The sequence below is a fragment of the Macaca mulatta genome, chromosome 14 (assembly GCF_049350105.2).
Source record: "Macaca mulatta isolate MMU2019108-1 chromosome 14, T2T-MMU8v2.0, whole genome shotgun sequence".
Taxonomy (NCBI): domain Eukaryota; kingdom Metazoa; phylum Chordata; class Mammalia; order Primates; family Cercopithecidae; genus Macaca; species Macaca mulatta.
In genome coordinates this window covers 107,784,068-107,805,114 of record NC_133419.1, presented here as the reverse complement: position 1 = coordinate 107,805,114, position 21,047 = coordinate 107,784,068, and the positions used below count along the sequence as shown (strand labels likewise).

The following is a 21,047-nucleotide window of genomic DNA, read 5'->3' as shown; positions in this document are numbered from 1 at the left end:
CTCTATGATTTTGCTGATTTATTCATTAGATACCTTGGTACTGAGAGACATGTATTAATGTTTCCTACTATAATTGTAGTCATATAGAATTCTTCTTTCATTCTTTTTGTTTTGTTTTGTTTTTTTGTTTTTGTGAGACGGAGTCGCGCTCTGTTGCTCAGGCTGGAGTGCAATGGCGCGATCTCAGCTCACTGCAACCTCTGCTCCGGGTTTCAAGCAATTCTTCTGCCTCAGCCTCCTGAGTAGCTGGGATTACAGGTGCCGCCACCGTGCCCGGCTACTTTTTGTATCTTTTAGTAGAGATGGGGTTTCACCATCTTGGCCAGGCTGATCTCGAATTCCTGACTGCGTTATCCACCCGCCTTGGCCTCCCAAAGTGCTGGGATTACAGGCGTGAGCCACTGTGCCCAGCCTCTTCTTTCATTTTTAATTTTGAAAATAAATAATTCTGAAAATATATAATGCTTTATTGAAATATGATTTATGTACCATACAATTTACCCAACAAAAGTATACAATTCGATGGTTGTTAATATATTGACAAAGTTTTGCAACCATCACTACAATCAATTTTAGGACATTTTCATCATTGCAGAAAGAAACCCCATACTCATTAGCAATTAATTCCTAATTGTTTTTGCTTTATATATTTAGCTACAGTGTTGCTTGGTTTATGTCTCTTAGGTCTTCTTTGTAAATTGTGATTTTGTTTTACTTTGTCTCTTTTTATTCTGTTTATCACTTCTCCCCTTAATTCTACCTTGTTGATACTAATACTGCCCCTCATTTCTGCTTTTTTTCTTGCAGTTTCTTTGAATTCTTTGCCTGTTGATTAATTTTCAATCTTTTATTTTTTAATTACCTTTTATAAGTACAATTCTTGTAGAGGGAGTGAGAGTTTTCTCAATTAATGGGATGATTTATTCATTTACATTTACCTTAATCCATAATGTATATGATTTTCTTGATTTATCATATTTATTTTATATTGTTTTTGTTTCTGGTCTTTTGCTGTCTTCATCATTTTGACATATATATATATATATAATATTTGATCTTGTATTTGGAGAGTTCTACTCTAATTTCCCATTTCACTATTGATTATCTTCCTTTTTCTCTTAGTAAAATTAGACCCATGGGTTTTGTATTATTTTAAAACAATATCAATTATTTTCTTTCTAAGATTATTTTTATATCTTAAAGATTATTATTCCTACCCCCTCAAATCCCATTAAGAAGAAACTTTTAGAATAGATTTACTTTTCTTTTCTCTACCTTCTCCCATTTCCTCACCATCCAACTCCTGTGTTTTGCCACGATTATTTAGTTTCAGAATATGAATAAAATTTACCTTGTGGTAGTTTGGTAGTTTTTCTATGTATCAGTAGTTTGTTTGTTTGTTTATTTGTTTGTTTTGAGATGGAGTTTCGCTCTTGTCGCCCAGGCTGGAGTGCAGTGGTGTGATCTCGGCTCACTGCAACCTCTGCTTCCCGGGTTCAAGCGATTCTCCTGCGTCAGCCTTCCTGAGTAGCTGAGATTACAGGCATGCGCCACCACGCCCGGATAATTTTGTATTTTTAGTAGAGATGGGGTTTTTCCATGTTGGTCGGGCTGGTCTCGAACTCCCGACCTCAGGTGATCTGCCCACCTCGACTTCCCAAAGTGCTGGGATTACAGGTGAGAACCACCGTGCCTGGCCTGTATCAGTAATTTAAAATTAGTGTTCGTATTACAACTGTCCAGGTAATAGGTCATTATCCATAATATCTAATATGTATATAATCTGTGGATATTTGTATGTGTAAACACATCTGGACATGATGTATATGTACACATACATCAGAAAGCGTGTGTCTAGGTGTGTGTTGTAAGGTTAATTGCTCACTAATATGTCTACTTTTCCTTCTTCTCTTAACCAGATTCCTCTACTCCTTCATTCTGAGTGATTTGTTGTTCGATTAATTTTTTTTTTTTTTTCATTTTCTAAGGTGTTTCACTGAGTGATGGAATCTATGAATCTTTCTCAGATACTCTTCTGGGTCATAAACCTTTAGGTTTCAGTTCTCTCAGTATCTCACCTGTATTTTTCTCTCATCATTTAGCTTTCATTGTTGCAGATGAAAAGTAAATATTTTTTTAATTACTTGTTTTTTCTTGCAACTTAAAAAATCTTCTTTATCTTTTTTTTTTTTTTTTTCCAGGAATCCAACCAGATATTCTTAGGGTGTGTGTATGTGTGTGTGTGTGTGTGTGTGTGTGTTTCTTATCAATTCTGGTTGCAATTTATGCTTTTTCCATCTGTAGATTTAGGGTTTTCCATGATTCAGAGGAAAGTCTCTCTGTAATTCATTCAGTTATAGTCCTTCCTCCATTGGTTTCTTTTTTCTCATTCTACATTATAGTGTTTTTAGAGGTTGTTCCTCTAAATATGTTTATGGAAAATAGAAGGATCACGGAACAAATACTACAAGGGACTATCTGCTATTTTATAAGAAAGACACGGACATGTGCTTTGTGATTTGAAAGGAAGGAGTAACATTGATAGTTTTGCAGTGTACTTTTGTGATATTGCACTTGTTAGATGTGGTTATTAGGTGAAAAAATTTGTTTCAGAGTACTCATATTGGGGTTGGCTTCATCTTTATTACACATATTTCGCATTATTACAATTTATATCTGATATATGTTTTTAATTTTTAAATTTTAATTTTTTTTTAAATTCACAGATTAAAAAAATTATTTTAAATTCAGCAGTACATGTGCAGATTTGTTGTATAGGTAACCTTGTGTCATGGGGGGTTTGGTGTTCAGATTATTTCACCACTCAGATATTAAACCTGGTACCAGTTAGTTATTTTTCATGATCCTCTTTCTCCTCCCAAAGATGGCTCCCCAGTGAATGCTTCCTGACATTTACACTCTTGTACAGTAATTTTCAGTACAGGGTGTCACTCTGTCACTCAGGCTGGAGTACAGTGGTGCAGTCACAGCTCACTGCAGCCTAGACTTCCATGGGCCCAGGTGATTCTCCCATCTCAGCCTCCAGAGTAGCTGGAACTGCAGGCCTGCACCACTATGCCTGGCTGTTTTTTTGTATTTTTAGTAGAGACAGGGTTATGCCATGTTGCCCAGGCTGGGACCACCAACTGCCTTTTTTTTTTTTTTTTTTTTTTTTGAGACAGGGTCTCCCTCCGCTGCCCAGGCTCAACGCAGTGGCATGATCACGGCTCACTGTGACCTCAACATCCTGGGCTCCAGTAATCCCCCCACCTTAGCCTTCCAGGTAGCTGGGACTATGGTCTACAGGCTTGTACCACCGTACCCTGCTAATTGTATTTTTTGTAGATATGGGGTTTCACCATGTTGGCCAGGTTGGGTCTTCAACTTCTGAGCTCAAGCGATCAGCCTGCTTCAGCCTCCCAAAGTGCTAGGTATACAGGCATGAGCCACTGTGCCCTGCCTAACCTGCTCTTTTATTCAAGTCTCCCTTCAAACATTGTCTCCCTGAGGAGAGGCAGATACTCTCTTTCCTCTACCTCCATGTGTACCCTTGTTGTAGCCCAACCATAATGTAATTTAATGTTCTGTAGGGGCCCACGAGAGAAAATCACGTGTCTTTTTGTTTTCATATCCTTAGATGTGGCACAAGTGCAACCTTAAAAGGTTAGTAATATTCACCAAACAAATACTTAGCTGAATGCTTAATTTCTATGAAACAATGCTTATTCTCCAGGGATCAGGCATTATGCCAGTGATAGATATGCAGACATAAATAGGGCAAGATCCTCGTCCTCAAGAAATGCCATCTGAGGTGGGGTGGGAAAGCAGATGAGAGACAACAGGATTAGATTGTGAAGGAACAGATTCTATATCATTTACAGCTAACGGATGCCAGCATTTATGCTATTCACCTTTTTTAAAACAGGTGAATTAACAGTAGTTAAAAATTCTAACTTAACTTACCCATTAATAAGAACAGTTTTGTTATGAATTTTCCCCCTTGAGGAAATGTATTCTTATAGACCCAGATGTCAAGCTGTCATAGAATCTTGTGATGTGAGGAGATGAGCATTGTCTATAGGTTTCAAGTGATTTACTGTAAGTAGGGAGTTTGCGTCAATCGTAGGCGGAACCTTGGGAGTCAGAATTGCATCAGTTGTCTGAATTGAATTACTTTGTCTGTGCTTTCTGAATTTTGAGATTAAGGTTTAAAATTAAAATCTTGGCTGTTGACTTGTAGCATATTTGTAAAAGTTGAAGTAGTCTTTTCTTAGTTTTAATATTTTCAAATCTAATAGTTTTTTCTTCCTTTCTGATCTTGTGCAGTTTAACAGTTCTGGGACTAAAAATCTTTATTCGTTAATTGAATATTACGGGTTTATATAGAACTGCGCAAAGAGTAGTTTGTTGCCTATGGTGAACTTACCTAGTTGTTATTTTCTGGATGATTCTTCGGGATCCTGGCATTAGACACAGAACATAAGCTTACACTGTATTGTCTTTACATTTGTGTGCACCATAACTGTGAGGGCCTTTTCAATGTTATGAGAAATGCAAGTTAGAAAAACTTCTCTTTTTCTCTTCAATGCACGTGGACCCGAAGTCTTTTGAAAATACAATTCTTCAAAGTTTAGAAGCAATCCATGGAATATTTTCAGTGGCATATGGAATATTGTAGTTCAGCATATATGGTCAGTTTACAGGAATTTTTATTTATTCTGTATTTAGTTTTTAATAAGAATGTCATAACTGGAAGATTTCATAGCAACAAAGGACTGTCATTGAATGTGTATATAAATTTAACTTGTATGTTAGAGTTTTCTAGTTAAAACATAGTGATGGTGATGTAAGGATTTGGCATAGAAAGAAGTTTTAGTGAAGGCAGTGAGAATTAGTGTTAAAACAGAGTAATCAGACCAGGAGAGTATGGTTTGATAAGCCAAAAGGGATGAGAGTTTTAGGAGGAAGGGTTGATTAATAGTGTCAAATTAAAGGAAAAACAGCAAACAAGGTTAAGTAAGATAAGGACAAAACAGTATATATTGGTTTAAGTATTTATGAAAGCAGTTTCAACAGAGCAGTCAGAACAGGAGCCTAATGGCAGTGAATATTATCTATCTTGTTTTCTCTTTTACACTAGAGAACTGGACAGATAGGTACTGGTATTATCAATTCTGGCTGCCATTATTGTTAGTGAATGCAACATATGTTGAAGAGCAGTCTTGTAACCTGGCAATGTGAGATGAGTGGTGATATTTTTATCTTAATAGGTGACTTTCCCAACAAGTCTTGAGCATCCAATTCATGAAACCAAAATCAATATGAAATGCTTATTAATAAAGGGACTCTTTCTCACTTAGGTTTTCTACTTATTTTCCTATCACATTGATTTTAAGAAGTTCTTTGTCAAACTGATTTCTTGGCTACCACAAATTTTAGACTCTACAGTAAGCTCTTAAAGAATATTAGATGTGCTTTGACTATTTTAAAAATAATATTATTCACTCTGTTCATTTGCCTCACTTCTGGCTGGGAGGAACACTCAGGGCATGATAAAGGTAGGAAAGCAACTAAGCTGTAGACAGCCTAGATTGCTCTGTACTCTAATGGGGCGCTAGCAAAGTGACCTTCTTTTCCCAGTCCTGCCTGATTTGCAGGACTTCCAAATGAGATGAAGTAAATGGGGTAAGAAAATATGAATATGTAAACTACATGTATTGATTTCAACCAATGTCAAAGTAGAAGCAATAGAGTGACTTTAGGTAGAAGCTGTCTTTAATATGAAGGCCAAAATCTTTTATATGTGTTATAGTCCTCCTTGGCACATAAATTCCCTCATTTTTCCTCAGATCATCCTCAAGCAGGGATCTTGTGATCACATGTGATTCTGCTTCTTATTACTATGGAATACATTGTGCACACTTATTTATTGTTCATTATAATATCCAGCACTATAAGGTGGAACTCCTTTTGCCAGGACTTCAGGGAGTGATTATATATGGAGGAAACTTAACAATAACCTTTAATTTTATCTCATCAGATTCCTACTCCATTCTTGGCTGCCCTCACTTTTGTGGGTGAAAGAATGCAAATCATTCCACAGTTCTGCCATTATTATTTTCTTGTTTTGTCTCCTTTTCCCTGGGGTCTAGCTGACCTGCGTGTCTTTCCCTGAGAATGCTAATGTGAGCCTTTTGTTTCCACCAGATAGCTTGATGCCTCTCCCCGCTCATGTACCATAGATTTCCTCTCTGGTTTATATTTTCCACTTAATACATGCATTTCGATAAGAAGTGAGATGATAACATGGATGGTATATGGACATAATATGTAGGCAACTTGGATATTCTATGAAGAATGGGGAAATCATTAAGAAAAAGAAAAATATATTATTTGTGATAACTATTGCAAGGCTATTGAAAGGTGAACAGCTAGATTAGCAACATTTAAAAAGCTGATGCTCTGAGAGTTAGGGGGAAGGAAGGGATAAACAGGACTTTTAGGGCAGTGAAATGCTCTAGGTGATATGATAAGTGTATACATATCATTATACATTTGTTTAAGCCCACAGAATATGCAATATTAAGAGTGAACCCTAATGTAAACCATGGACTTTGGATGATAATCATGCGTCATGTAGGTTCGCAGATTGTAATAAATGTACCACACTGGTGGGGGATGTGATAATGGGGCAGGCTGTGCGTGTGTGGGGGCAGAGAGATATGGGAAATAACTGTGCCTTCTGCTCAATTTTGCTGTGAATCTAAAACTGGTCTAAAAATATGTAGTCTATTTAAAAACAAACAAAGGTTCATGTTCATTAACATTTTAGAAGCATCCCGAAGATGAACTGAAATTTACTTTTTCTGATTCAAGATGAGTGAATTAACCTATGTGAAAATTTGTGGATCCAAGAGAAATAACCTTTGTTACTTCACTCAGTAGTTACTCTTTTGATGAGCACTTAAAAAGCTGTAAATTCAATTATTTATATTAGACTTCACTAACATTTGCTTCCCATTTACCTCTAGGTTTGAAGTTTGAGGAAATTCAAGAAAGATTTGGTGAAGAGTTCTTTAATATATGCTTTCATGAGAATGAGAGAGTCCTTCGAGCTGTAGGTGGCACTTTGCAGGACTTTTTTAACGGCTTTGATGCTTTGTTGGAACACATTAGAACTTCTTTTGGAAAACAGGCCACTCTGGAGTCACCCTCTTTCCTATGCAAAGAGCTTCCTGAAGGCACTCTCATGCTCCACTACTTCCACCCTCACCATATTGTGGGGTTTGCAATGCTGGGGATGATTAAGGCTGCAGGAAAGAAGATCTATCGGCTGGACGTGGAAGTGGAACAGGTTGCAAATGAGAAGCTATGCTCTGATGTTTCAAACCCAGGCAATTGTAGCTGTCTTACTTTCCTTATCAAAGAATGTGAAAATACTAATATCACGAAGAACCTTCCACAGGGAACCTCCCAAGTTCCTGCGGACCTCAGAATTAGCATCAACACCTTCTGCAGAGCCTTCCCTTTCCACTTGATGTTTGACCCCAGCATGTCAGTCCTTCAGCTGGGGGAAGGTCTAAGGAAGCAGCTTCGATGTGACACTCACAAAGTGCTCAAGTTTGAGGACTGCTTCGAGATTGTGTCTCCAAAGGTTAATGCCACCTTTGAAAGGGTCCTACTGCGACTGTCTACCCCGTTTGTGATTAGAACCAAGCCTGAGGCTTCTGGCTCTGAAAATAAAGACAAGGTAAGTGGCTATGGACTTGAGATGGGAGATGGGAACCAGAAGAGTGGATAATTATTTCAGTAAATTATATGGTGGCTGTACTTGTAATTATTTAGGCAAGAGAGCTCAAAGTGCCATTTAGAAGATTACTGGTCCCTGGATGTATGTAAAAAGATTTGGCCCCATTCCCAGCCATTTTGCATAGTGCCTACCTCCTCCATTAATTTATTTCAGCATATAAAAAGAAGACATTTATTAATACTAGCTATAGCAATTACAAAAATGATAGAACTCACTAAAAACCTGATAATATAAACTCATGAATATTTCCACTGACTCTAGTCAAATTATAAGAAATATAGCATTTCAACATTGTGGGGCATGACTGCAATATCTTTAAATATAGATGCTAAAAGTTACCTTCACTTTGAATATGTTCTTTTCTAAATTTCATAATCTAGGAACATCTGGTTTACATCCTATTTTTGTCTTAATATGCAGAATAATGTATTCCCCAGAAGTGGAGGATTGACTATCTCAAGACTTCTTTTCTATTTAAATTTTAGTATTAAAATAGAGATTCATTGCTTTAGAACATGATCACTAGTTGAGAGAATAAAGTGAAGCCTAGGAAATTTTTTGTGGATTTCTTTGAATTCTTTTGGGAAATCTGGATTATAAATTATGAAAAATTGATGAAAAGACAACAGAAATAAATCTTAAAATATTTAGGTTTAAATGAACATTTTGTCCCTCAGGTAAAATATTTTTAAAAGTCAACATTAAAATAGATAATAAAATATAAAGAAAAATAAACCATGACTTTTTACATTTAGTAATATACTTTCAGTGATTAAAGGGAAAAAATAACATTAATTTCCAGGCAGAAATTTGTACAGTCATTCAGTTTCCAGTAAAGTGTCTTTTCAACATTTTGTACCGGGGTAAATAAAGTTCTTTTAGGCTATTCAGCCTGTTTCCAAGCATTTGGGGGAAGCTATTGGCTATTAGAAATGACAGGTTGCTCTGGGCTAAAGGAAAGAAGAGTTGTGGAAGTAATTAAAGACTCAGTGAAAATAATTTATACATATTCTGGAGTAATATAAATAAATGAGGAAATAGCCCTTTGAAAGCAGCGCTTAACGTGTTCTTGAGGATTTTATATAGGATTCTATATAGGATTCGTTTCATGATTGATGATTTTTGTAATTTTGAAGTTCAATGAAGTTTTTTAAAAAAAAATTAGGGAAGGATGACTGGGTGCGGTGGCTCACACCTGTAATCCCAGCACTTTGGGAGGCCGAAGTGGGTGGATCACCTGAGGTCAGGAGTTTGAGACCAGCCTGGCTAACATGATGAAACCCCATCTCTATTAAAAACACACAAAAAAATGAACTGGGTGTGGTGGTGGGTGCCTGTAATCCTAGCTACCCAGGAGGCTGAGGCAGGAGAATCGCTTGAACGCCGGAGGCAGAGGCTGCAGTGAACCAAGATTGTGCCACTGCACTCTAGCCTGGGCGACAAGAGTGAGACTCTCTCTCAAAAAAAAAAAAAAGAAAAAAAAAATTGAGAATGATAGAAAGATGCACATTTATTCAATATGACTGAATCAGGTGGTTTAGGAAATTAACGTTTTTATCATATAAGTTCAGTGATTTGAAAATAAGGATAGACCTGGATTCCTATTTGGCATATTTGGATATTTTAGTCTGAATGAATTAGTATTATTTGATCATATGATGTTTTAAATACAAATTGTCACATATGTATATTATATGTATGCTTAATAATTGCTACCCATTTTGAAGTCCTTTAGAATGGAAGAAACTTGTTAAATGTATATTTTTGTTCACATTTGTAGTTGTTTTAAAAGGAGTTATTCTCTCTCTTTAATTTAGGGACTATCAAAACTCTCATTTCTGTTTTACAGGAGTACAATATTTGGCTAGGAGAATTTGAAGCATTTTTGGCCTTTAGAATTGATGTTGGTATTTTTGTAAATATGTCCGAACTAGAATATATTACTATCAATGTTGTTGCTTTATATATTTTATCGATTTGGGAAAAATTAATTCATTTTAAAATTACTGCTTCAGGCTTTTTCCCCTTATATTTCATTTGGCTTCTATTTCTATTTAATTTGTATACCAGGGTAAGAAATAGACATAATGAAATGATGACTCAAATGTCAAGGCCCCCTGCCAATTCCAATAATAAGGAACTGTGCTCATTGAGGAGATGCAATTATCATTTAAACATGTTAGTGGCAGCTTAAAAATAAAGTAATAGGCAGGATTTTTAGTTAAAATAAGGATAGAAATCTACTCATCCTCATATTTATTTCTGCTTACTCACCTGAGTTTGCCAGAATGGGACATTTGGGAGGTTACAGCTGCCCCGTATTGATACTATAGTCAGTAAAGTTGTCACATACAATCTTACCTAGATGAATAATATTTTAAAATTAGTATGTCATCAAATTTCACATTTACAGTTTATTAAAACATGGAAAGAAGAAAAATAATATGTAAAAATTGTTTTTGTTGATAACTTTTACTTTGTCTTTATTATTTTCCCCATAATAGCTGTTCTTGTTAATGTGTACCTCTGTGATGTCTAAAGTCTCTAATTTTTTAGTTGGCTTTTATAAGAAAATGCTATTTTAAAATAATTTATATTTATTCCTTAATTAACATTGAGGGCTCTTATAATTTAACTGTTTTGTCTGTGCATTTAATACCAATGAACCACTATGTCTGCCATAAAAAATATCAAGAGCTAATCATGTAGCTGTATGACAGTTAATCATTTGCAGGTTGAACTGCAATGCTTTTGATAAACCATAATCTTTCTCATTTTCTGTTATCAGTCACAGGTTAATTGTATGACTAGAGGTAGAAAACACTCATGAATGATTTAGTGAGATGGAAATGAATGGAAAGCCATTGTCCTAGCCTCCAAAGTATTTACATCTTTATCTTGCTGTAATGAGCTGTAAAGATGCAAGGGTTGGTCATCAGAAGCAAGCATGTCACTGAGGGGCATCTGACGCAGTTATCAGTGGCAGGCTTCAACAGTCTTGAGGTTAGACTTCCAATGGCTTGACCAAGTTTTGATTCCATCACTTGGTTTCCTCTGCATTTTCTCTAAGTCATCATCCATGCCTCACATGTTCTTCTCTCTGCTTGTCTATTTTCTTCCCAGCTCCCCTTATAGTATTCCTGTGTTTTCATCTTCCCCTGAACTCAACTTCCTTTTATCATCATCTTTCCTTATCAGATGTCAAACATTAAGTATGAATGAATTGGTTGTTTTTAAAAAACCCAACAGATTCAGTATAAAGACTGAATTAATCCATGTTAATTTGTGTTGTGTATCTCTTTTACCCCATTTATATCAAATATTGTTCTGATAATTTGGAAATGTATTGTATAGATCTTTTGAATTATAAGACATTGTGGTAAATTTGAGATGAATTTTTGTTTGTAGCTTAATGAGCAGTTTGCAGGTTAATAGTTAGTCCATGTAAACATAACCCACTCATATAGATTACAAAGATTCTTTGTATAGAGTGGATCTTGTTTGAGTGAATAGTGTTGTTAGAAATGAGAGTAATAGCACATAGCTTCCTTCTCTGCCCGGTAAGGTCATGATGTGTGGTGAAAGTATCAACAGACTGGGAGAGAGGTGTCTCTGACAGCTATGATCTTAGTAAATCTTTTTAATGTTTGAACCTCAGTTTTATACATTGGAAATTAATGAACCTAGACAAATTAATATTTTTACTCCTTTACAAATCATACTTAACATATATACATATATATGAGATCAATTGATCATGAAGGTTTTTTTCTTTTTTTCTAATTTTTTTTTTTTTTTTTTAATTTTTATTTTGGAGATGGAGTCTTGCTGTGTCTCACCCAGGCTGGAGTGCAGTGGTGCGATCTCAGCTTGCTGCAACCTCCACCTCCCCAGTTCAAGCGATTCTCCTGTCTCAGTCTCCCGAGTAGCTGAGACTACAGGGTTGCACTACCACACCCAGCTAGTTTTGTACTTTTAGTAGAGATTGGGTTTCACCATGTTGGCCAGACTGGTTTCAAACTCCTGACCTCTGGTGATCCACCCACCTTTTCCTATCAAAGTGCTGGGATCACAGGTGTAAGCCACCACACCTGGCCATGAAGCTTTCTTTCATCTCTATGTTTCAATGAATTCAGATGCATTTTAAAAGAGAGGTGCGGAGAATCTGACTTATCTACCATGAAGGGCTCATCTTGTCATTAAGAATTAGTTAAAATAATTCTCTGACAGTTTAGGCTGCCTACCTCAGAAAGTTATTTGGGAGGATTAAATGACATAATCCATGTAAAATTCTTAGCATCTTTGACCCCAGGGTTAAGCACTGCATAGATGTTCATTATTACTTCTACTGCTATTATTGTTTGTGTTCTTTTCCACCTATAACATTCTCCCTATTTATTCCCCTATTCACTTACTGCATTATAGATGAAAGCACTAGGTATCAGTAGGTTTGATAATTTTAGAGAAATATTGAGCTCACCTAACATCTTCCTAAAATATGCCTTGGACCCTGCTGCTTGTCTCCTTAATAAAGACTAGAAGACCACTTGTCACACATTCTATAGGAGCTCTGTTTGGATCTGCATTTTATTTACATACTATCATTGTTTTAAAATCTCTGGTCTCTTTGTCAGATTCACGAAGGTTTGGAATCGAGTTTTCATTACTTGTATCTACTAATGTCTTTTATGTTCATTTATCAGAGGATTGTGCAGTGACTTCCAAAATAAAATGGATGTGTTAACTTAGGCACAACCTGAAGAGCAATGGATTTTGAGAAACAATAAATAACATGAGTTCTTTTGACATTTTTTTTTAGTAGCAACGCTTGAGAGAACTTTAATAACACCTTGGAAGGAGCCCAGCATTTGAAATACATCATCCCTGCAACAGAGCAATAGCATTGTTATTCATCTTCACTTTTGTTCTCAGGGTTGGAACTGAGGAAAAGCATAACAACAACACATTTCTTTTTTAATTCCCAGAAATATGCTCTCATTTGTCTTATTAATTAGAAGCTACAATCAAACGCTGGGAAACAATTTTCAAAGAATAAAGTAGGAAATGTCTGGTTTTCTGTGGCCAAATCAGTTTTCAGAATACTCTCTTATCTTTTCTGGACAGTTGCCCATCTTTTTCTGAGGTGATGACTGAAAAATTTTAAAATATATTTATTAATCTTACTATACCATAATGAAACTGTTGAAAGACAAGTTTCATCTTGCAGTCAAGAATACATTATTTGACTTCAACCTTAATTTAATTTGAGAAAGTGTGAGCATTTCTTCTTTGTTCAGATAATAATATTTTATTAGAGAATTTCAAATATTGAACTGTAGTTTTAGTGATGAACAACTTGACATTAGAGCTTTCTCTATACATTAGCAGAGCAGAGACATGACTTCGTTCAGAATTATCTGGAGTTCACTCTGTTCTTGTAAGTATGAATGACATCTTTATTTTTAATTTGTGGGTTGCTTACCTTTCTCTAGAACTGCTCTCTGATCATTGCCCTTTTTTTCTTTTAATGTAATTTATTATTTTTTAATAATTTGAATTTCATCTAGATTCAGTGGGTACATGTATGGGGTTGTTACCTGGGTATATTGCATGATGCTGAAGTTTGGGCTTTGACTGATCCCCTCACCCAGGTCCTGAGCATAGTGCTCAATAGTTTTTCAACGCTTGTCCCCACTTTCCCATCCAGTAGTCTTCAGTGTCTATTGTTGCCATTTTTATGTCCTTGAGTACCAGTGTTTAGCTCCCACTTTTAACATGTGGTATTTGGATTTTCATTCCTGTGTTTGTTTGCTTAGAATAATGGCCTCAAGCTGCATCTTTTTTTATGGCTGCATAACTGCATCCAGCTATGCGTCCTTTTTAATGGTTGCATAGTATTCCATGATATATATGTACTACATTGTCTTTATCCAATCCACCACTGATGGGCACCTGGGTTGATTCCATGTCTTCGCTATTGTGAATAGTGCTGCAATGATCATATGAGTGCAGTGTCTTTTTAGTAGAATGATTTATTTTCTTTTGGATATATAACCAGTTACGTAATTGCTAGTTCAAATGGTAACTCTTTTTAAGTTCTTTGAGAAATCTCCAAACTGTTTCTCACAAAGGCTGAACTAATTTATATTCCCACCAACAATGTATAAGTGTTCCCTTTTCTCCACAGCTTTGCCAGCATCTGTTGTATTTGACTTTTTAATAATAGCCATTCTGCCTGGTGTGAGGTGGTATCTCATTGTGGTTTTGATTTGCATTTTTCTGACATTTAGTGATGTTGAGTATTTTTTTAATGTATTTGGTGGCTGCTTTTATGTTTTATTTTCAGAAATGTCTGTTCATGTATTTTGCCTATTTTTTAATGGTGTTTTTTTTTTGCTTGCTTAAGTTCCTTATAGATTTTGGTTATTAGACTTTTGTTAGATGCATAGTTTATGAATATTTTCTCCCATTTTTTAGATTGTTTACTCTGTTCATTTCTTTTGCTGTGCAGAAGCTCTTTAGTTTAATTAGGTGTCACTTGTCAATTTTTGTTTTGTTGCAGTTGCTTTGGGGACTTAGTAACAAATTCTTTCCCAAGGCCAGTGTCCAGAATGGTGTTTCCTAGGTTTTCTTCTAGGATTCTTACTGTTTGAGGTCTTACGTTTAAATCTTTAATCCATCTTGAGTTCATTTTTGTATATGGTAAAAGGTAGGAGTCCCATATCATTATCCTGCATACAGCTAGCCAGCTATCCCAGCACCATTTATTGAATGGGGGTCCTTTCCCTATTGCTTATTTTTGTCAACTTTGTCGAAGATCAGATGGCTGCAAGTGTGTAGCTTTATTTCTGGGTTTTCTATTCTGTTCCACTGGTTTATGTGTCTGTTTCTGTAATAATACCATGCTATTTTGGTTATTGTAGCCTTGTAGTATAGTTTGAAGTCAGGTAATGTGATGCCTCTGGCTTTGTTCTTTTTGCTTAGGATTCCTTTGGTTATTCGGACTCTTTTTTTGGTTCCATATGAACTTTAGAATAGTTTTTTCCAGTCCTGTGAAAAATAGTGATGGTATCTTGATAGGAATTGCATTGAATCTGTAGATTACTTTAGGCAGTATGGCCATTTTAATGATATTGACTCTTCAAAACTATGAGCGACAAGGCTCATATATGATGCTTTGGTGCAGATATTAGTGATGTTCATGCTGGTTCTGGGTTTTTTAAAATTAGCGTAATGTTAAAATTGCTGTATGGTATATTTTTTTTCATGAACCACACAAGGAGGCTTAATGGCATTTGGGTTCCTGTGTAGTTACTTTATTGTGTATAGTCAGAGGACCCTGTACATGATTACATGATGAATTATGTAATCCCAATAGTCATCTATAGGCTTAAAGTGCTTATTTTGCCATATTTAATTTTTGTTAACAAGAAAGATTGTAGCCCAGAGCATTACAGGAGGTACCTCCTATTGGAGATCAGATTTTATTTAGTTCTATTAAAGGTTTGTAGGTTCTGAGGGAGAAAAATCAGTCCCTTTAGTTAAAAATCATACAGAATCTTCCTTTAACTGTTCCTTTTGTTTTTCAGTTAGAATCATTTTGTTTTAGCCAGTAGCTTTAAATCTCAGTGGAAAAAAATACATGTTTACAATGTCTTGTCTACCTCTTCATTTTTGATAGTTTCCTCTTTGTTCTTATGTACATTTTTGGTAAGTATACGTTGCAATAATTTTTAGTAAGTGTATATAATAGTGCATCTGTGACAACAATGTGGTTTTAGAAAACTTTATCACCCTTCAAAGTTTCCTGCACCCATTTGCAGTTAATTCCTGCTCCTACCTCCAACCGCAGTCAACCACTGGCCTACTTTCATCTCTATAGATTTGCTTCTTCTATTTATTTCTTACAAATGTTACCTTTCTTTTTCTTCTGGTTTGACATCATGTTTTTGAGGTTATCTGTATTGTAGTATGCATCAGCAGTTTGTTAATTTTTCCTGATGAACAGTATTCTGTTGCATAGATACACTACAGTTTGTTTATCCATTCACCAGTTGATGGACATTGGATTACTTCCAGATTTTGGCTATCATGAATAATGTTGTAATGAACATTCACATACAAGAGTTTGTGTATATATGTTCCCATTTCTCTTGAACTGATTTGCAAGAGAAGAGTTGTTGCATCAAATAGTAAGTATATGTTTATTTTTTAAAGAAGTTGCTGAACTGTTTTTCAAAGAGCTTATGCCATTTCCCATTTGACCGGCAGTGTAAGAAGGTTCAGCTTTTTTTACGTCCTGATGCACACCTAGTATTGTCAGTCTTTTTCATCATAGCCTTCCTAATGACTGCAAAGTGGTGTCTCGGGTTTTAATTTATACTTTCTTGGTGACTAAAGATGGTAAACATCTTTTCTTATACTTTTTAGTCATTGGTGTAATTTCTTTAGTTAAATATGTAGGCAAATATTTTGTCCATACTTTAATTGTTGCTTGCTTTCCTATTAATAAATTGTATTAAAAATATACATTCTAGATATGATACTGTCTTTAAACGATACTTCCTATGCAGTTGTCTCATATAATCTTCAATTTACTGTCCTTTAAACATATTCATAGAGAAACTTCTGTTTAGAAAGTTTCATTCATAGAAATGTAAGTCTGGGCTTTATCAGTCAACACCGTTTACATATTCCAGTATCTCCTTCAATTGCCCTTGACTTTATCCTTTCTATTGATATCTTAGGTTGAAATAACAGTTTTTCCTCTGGATAGTCTGTGTGGCTATATGCTGGTCTCGAACTCCTGACCTCGTGATCTGCCTGCCTTGGCCTCCCAAAGTGCTGGGATTACAGGTGTGGATCACTGTGCCCGGCCCTGAAGTACATTCAAAACAGGAAAAAGATATCAAAGGCATGGCCACATAACACACTAGGTTTCTTTTCTTATTATTTTGTTATAGTTTTACTTTTCAAGGATTTCGAGATTTGGTATAATTGAGTTCCAGAACTCAGAAAACAACTTACTATTTTTTTCCATGGCAACTTTTGAATCATGACTTAAGCTACAGCATCTTTCTTTTTGCAAGTGGGTTTTATGGTAATTTCTAATTATAATTCTGATAGAAACAAGTAGTTTTACATTTGCTTTGATAGGGCATCATCTTTGAGCAAGCACAGAAAAAAGCAGTGTTAATAGACAGTATTGTGTATGATTAAGAATACAGTCTTTGTAGAATGGCTTGAACCCGGGAGGCAGAGTTTGCAGTGAGCCGAGATCGTGCCATTGCACTCCAGCGTGGGCGACAGAGCGAGACTCCATCTCAAAAAAAAAGAATACAGTCTCTGTAGCAGGACTTCCCAACCTCAGACTGTTATTTACTAGCTAGGTAACCTTGAGCAAGTTAACTTTTTGAAGCTTTTTTTCATTGCCAACCTCATAGTCAGTGGGCCTCTCTTGTTTGCTCCCATTTCCTTGTACAAATTACCACATTCTTCTGACTTCCACAAATATGTTTACTACTTGTTTCAGTTTTATCACTGAAGACATATTTAACATTCCCTTAGTTGTTTTTCTCATTTTTAATCCTTAGTTTTGACTAAGCCCTACCTCTTTTTTTAAATTTTAATATCATTTATTCTTAGAGAAAAATGCCAAAATATTGTTTAAAATTTAAAAGGCATATCTGTCTCTCAATATTTATCTGTATCTATGTATCTTAACATTTCTGGCACCGTTTTAAGTGTCTTGCATGAAAATGTTCATAAGAAAGAAGTGAAAACTGCTTTCAAATATTTTAATAGTTATATAAAAATGAGATAAAGTTTATTTAGTTTCAGAAGGCAAAACCAGAGTCAAAGAATAGATGTTACAAGAAAGTAGATTTGGTTAAGAACTAAGAGGAACTTTCCAACAACTGGAGACATTGAAAATGGAGGGAGTTGCCTAGTGAAATAATAGGCTATATAATACTTGAGAGTTCATAAAGAAAATGAATGACAGCCACTCAGGGATATTTTATTGAAAAATCATAAAGGGAACCCAAACTTTAAAGGTAAATAATATGATCACACTATTTTTGTAATGCTAGTTTCAGGAATAGGGATAGTGTCCATATTATAAACATTTTGTACTGTCGTGAAAAAAAAGACTGATTCTATTTTATTTTCATAGCAGATATGGTTTAACTTAAAAAGTAATGAATTGGTAGAATAGAGAGATTTAGAAAAGCTTTGCCTCTATTTAGCAATTCTTCTTCTTTCAAAGCTTAGTACATAGTGGCTTTAAAAATTCAACTCAATAAAGTATCTTTAAAATGCCGCCTATATTTGGATTCCAAGTTTAGTAGACAATTTCTGCTTCTCAAAATGCAATGAAAACTTGATTTCTATGATCTGTGATGAATAGTTTATATATAGTAAAAGCTGCCTTTAAGACATTTTGAACTTGTAAGAGTGCTTTATAAGAAAGCCAGTTATTTATGTTTTTCTGCCTCCGTGAAATTGAACCTTTAAGAAATGCTAAAATATTAAACAAGTAATTAGGATATGAGTTATTACAAGTTTTATTTCACTTTATTTAGTTGTTAGACAATTAAAGCCAGTTTACACATTTCTGTTATACTAGTGGCTAAAGATTATGATCACTTACTAGAGAGATCAGCTTCTATTGTACTTACAACATGATTCAGAACACTTAGTTCTGTCTAACAGCATTTCCTTATTCTGTGAAGAAATGAGTACAGTTTACCACATTTTGTTTTTCTGAAAATAATCAATATCAAAGTACAGTCATACACTGCATAATGATGATTTAGTCAGATTGACTGCATATATGACAGTGGTCCCATAGGATTATAAAGCCATATTTTATCATGCATTTTCAATGTTTAGACACAAAAATACCATTGTGTTCCAGTTCCTACAGTATTCAGGATAGTCACATGCTGTATAGATTTGCAGCCTAGGAGCAATAAGCTATACCATTTAGCCTATGTGCGTGGTAGGCTATGCCTCTAGGTTTCTGTAAGTATACTCTATTGTTCATATAATGGTGAAATTGCCTAACAGTGTGCTTCTCAGAATGTATTTCTGTTGTCGTTGAGTGATTCATGACTGTATTTATGTTTGAATCACACAATAATCTTGGTTTGTTTTCTGTTTTTCCTAATGAAGACATGTTTTTTTTGTTTGTTTGTTTTGTGGAGATTCAGGGGGTCAAAAATCTGAGCTTATTGTAGGTGACAAGCAGTGGAAGTTGATTCCAAAACTCTTGCTCGTTGAAGGAGAGGTGAATAATTATATTTGTTGTCAGCACAGACTTATCTGTGAAGTTGTTGTTGGCTGATATTAAAAATGCTTGTAATAACATGAGCAGGTCCTTCAAAGGATTGAGATTTCAAGCTTACATGTCTCAAAATTTTGAGTGAATGAATGACTCGTTTTTGGCCATTGAACACCAGCTTCAGAAATCCTTCTATCCACTGTAGAAGACGTGGGAGGGAATCTCTTTCTCTCTGTGAACATATATGGAGAACTCATACTATGATTTATGAAGCTTGCATTTTCATATTTTTCTAACTTAGATGTTATTATGAATAAAGTAGGTGTAGATCTAACAATAAAAATGCCATAAACAAGAGTTAGAAATTCTTAACATCTTACATTAAAAGAATTTTGTGCTACTCTGATACATTTTTTTAGGTAGGTTATAAATTCTTATCTTACTATCTTAATACGACTAATTATGACAGCTATTTTTCAGTAGTTTAATTACCATTCTACCCTGTTCTGTGGTTATAAAGACATATTCCATACAAGAGTTTATTATTCTGTGAAATAATATATATTATTTTATATACAATATTTACATTCTATGTCAACTCAAAAAGAAACAAAATTTTATGAAGTTTGTGTTCGTATCCCCCCAATTTATAGAAATAAATAGCACCTAATAAATTCTTCATAGTTCTGTTGCTTGTTTCTCTATAATCTTGATTTTATGGGATTATGTATTTCACAGATTTTACATTTCACCCTGTTAATTTGTTTTTAAGTAGATAGGATTTTTAAGCTTGAATCTTCACCACAAAATTACAGAAGAGAATACTCAACTGTCCATTCCCTTCTGTTATTTATTGGTGAAGATTCAAGTTTAAAAATAGAGAGAATAGAGAAAAAAGATTATTTTGCTGTCCGTGATGGGGATCATTGGACACTATAAAACTATGTTTGATTTTCCTTAAAGAACATGATTTTGGAAACTTTATATATGGTTTGATCCCTTTAGTTTTCCCCAGACATTTCTTTCGAGCAAACCACTGTTTTACAGTGTGACCTCCAGGACACTGCTGATACTTGGTTTATAGGGCTGCTTCTCACCACTATCATATAACAATTTAAATTTATTAATTAAAAAAATGTGTTCAGATACTTCTTTAAGTCTAAATATAGAGTATATGTCTATCTGCTATGTTTCCCTTAACTACTAATTTGATAATTCTAAGGGGAAGAGATGATTCAGTGGGTCTGGTATGAACTGTTCTCTATAATCTGAGCAAGGCTCTGACTTCATCTTTCCTGAAGGCGTAAAAATAGTCTCATAAATTTCTTTCTTTCCTTTCCTTTCCTTTCCTTTCCTTTCCTTTCCTTTCCTTTCCTTTCCTTTCCTTTCCTTTCCTTTCCTTTTCTTTTCTTTTCTTTTCTTCTCTTTTCTTCTTGTCTCTTCTCTTCTCTTTTCTTCTCTTTCCTTTCCTTTTCTTTCTTTATTTTTATTTTTATTTTTATTTTTTTTTGAGACAGAGACAGAGCTTCACTCTGTCATCCAGGCTAGAATGCAGTGGTTTGATCTTGGCTTACTGCAACCTATGCCTCTCCAGTTCAAGTAATTCTCATGCCTCAGCCTCCTGGGTAGCTGGGACTACAGGCGTGCACCACCAGGCCTGGCTAATTTTTGTATTATTATTAGTAGTAGTAGTAGTAAATACAGAGTTTTGCCATGCTGGCCAGGCTGGTCTAGAACTCCTGGCCTCAAGTGATTTGCCCGCCTTTTGGCCTCCCAAAGTGCTATGATTATAGACGTGAGCCACTGCGCCCAGCCTAGTCTCATAAATTTGTAGATGTTTTTGTTATTATGTGTATAAAAATTGACTGAAGTATTATTTCCTATCTTTACATTCAATAATTCTTGACTCATTATACTTATATTCTATTTACTTTTACAGATTATACTATCATA

At 35.0% G+C, this 21,047-nt stretch overlaps 1 protein-coding gene across 1 annotated transcript in view; it reads left to right on the top strand.

Moving 5' to 3' along the window:
• GUCY1A2 (guanylate cyclase 1 soluble subunit alpha 2) overlaps positions 1 to 21,047 on the top strand; it is a 327,329-nt gene that overhangs the window by 70,728 nt on the left and 235,554 nt on the right. The window contains exon 4 of the mRNA XM_002799787.4: positions 7,032 to 7,750. Within this exon, the coding sequence (XP_002799833.3) occupies positions 7,032 to 7,750 (719 nt within the window). The remainder of the gene's footprint in view (positions 1 to 7,031; positions 7,751 to 21,047) is intronic.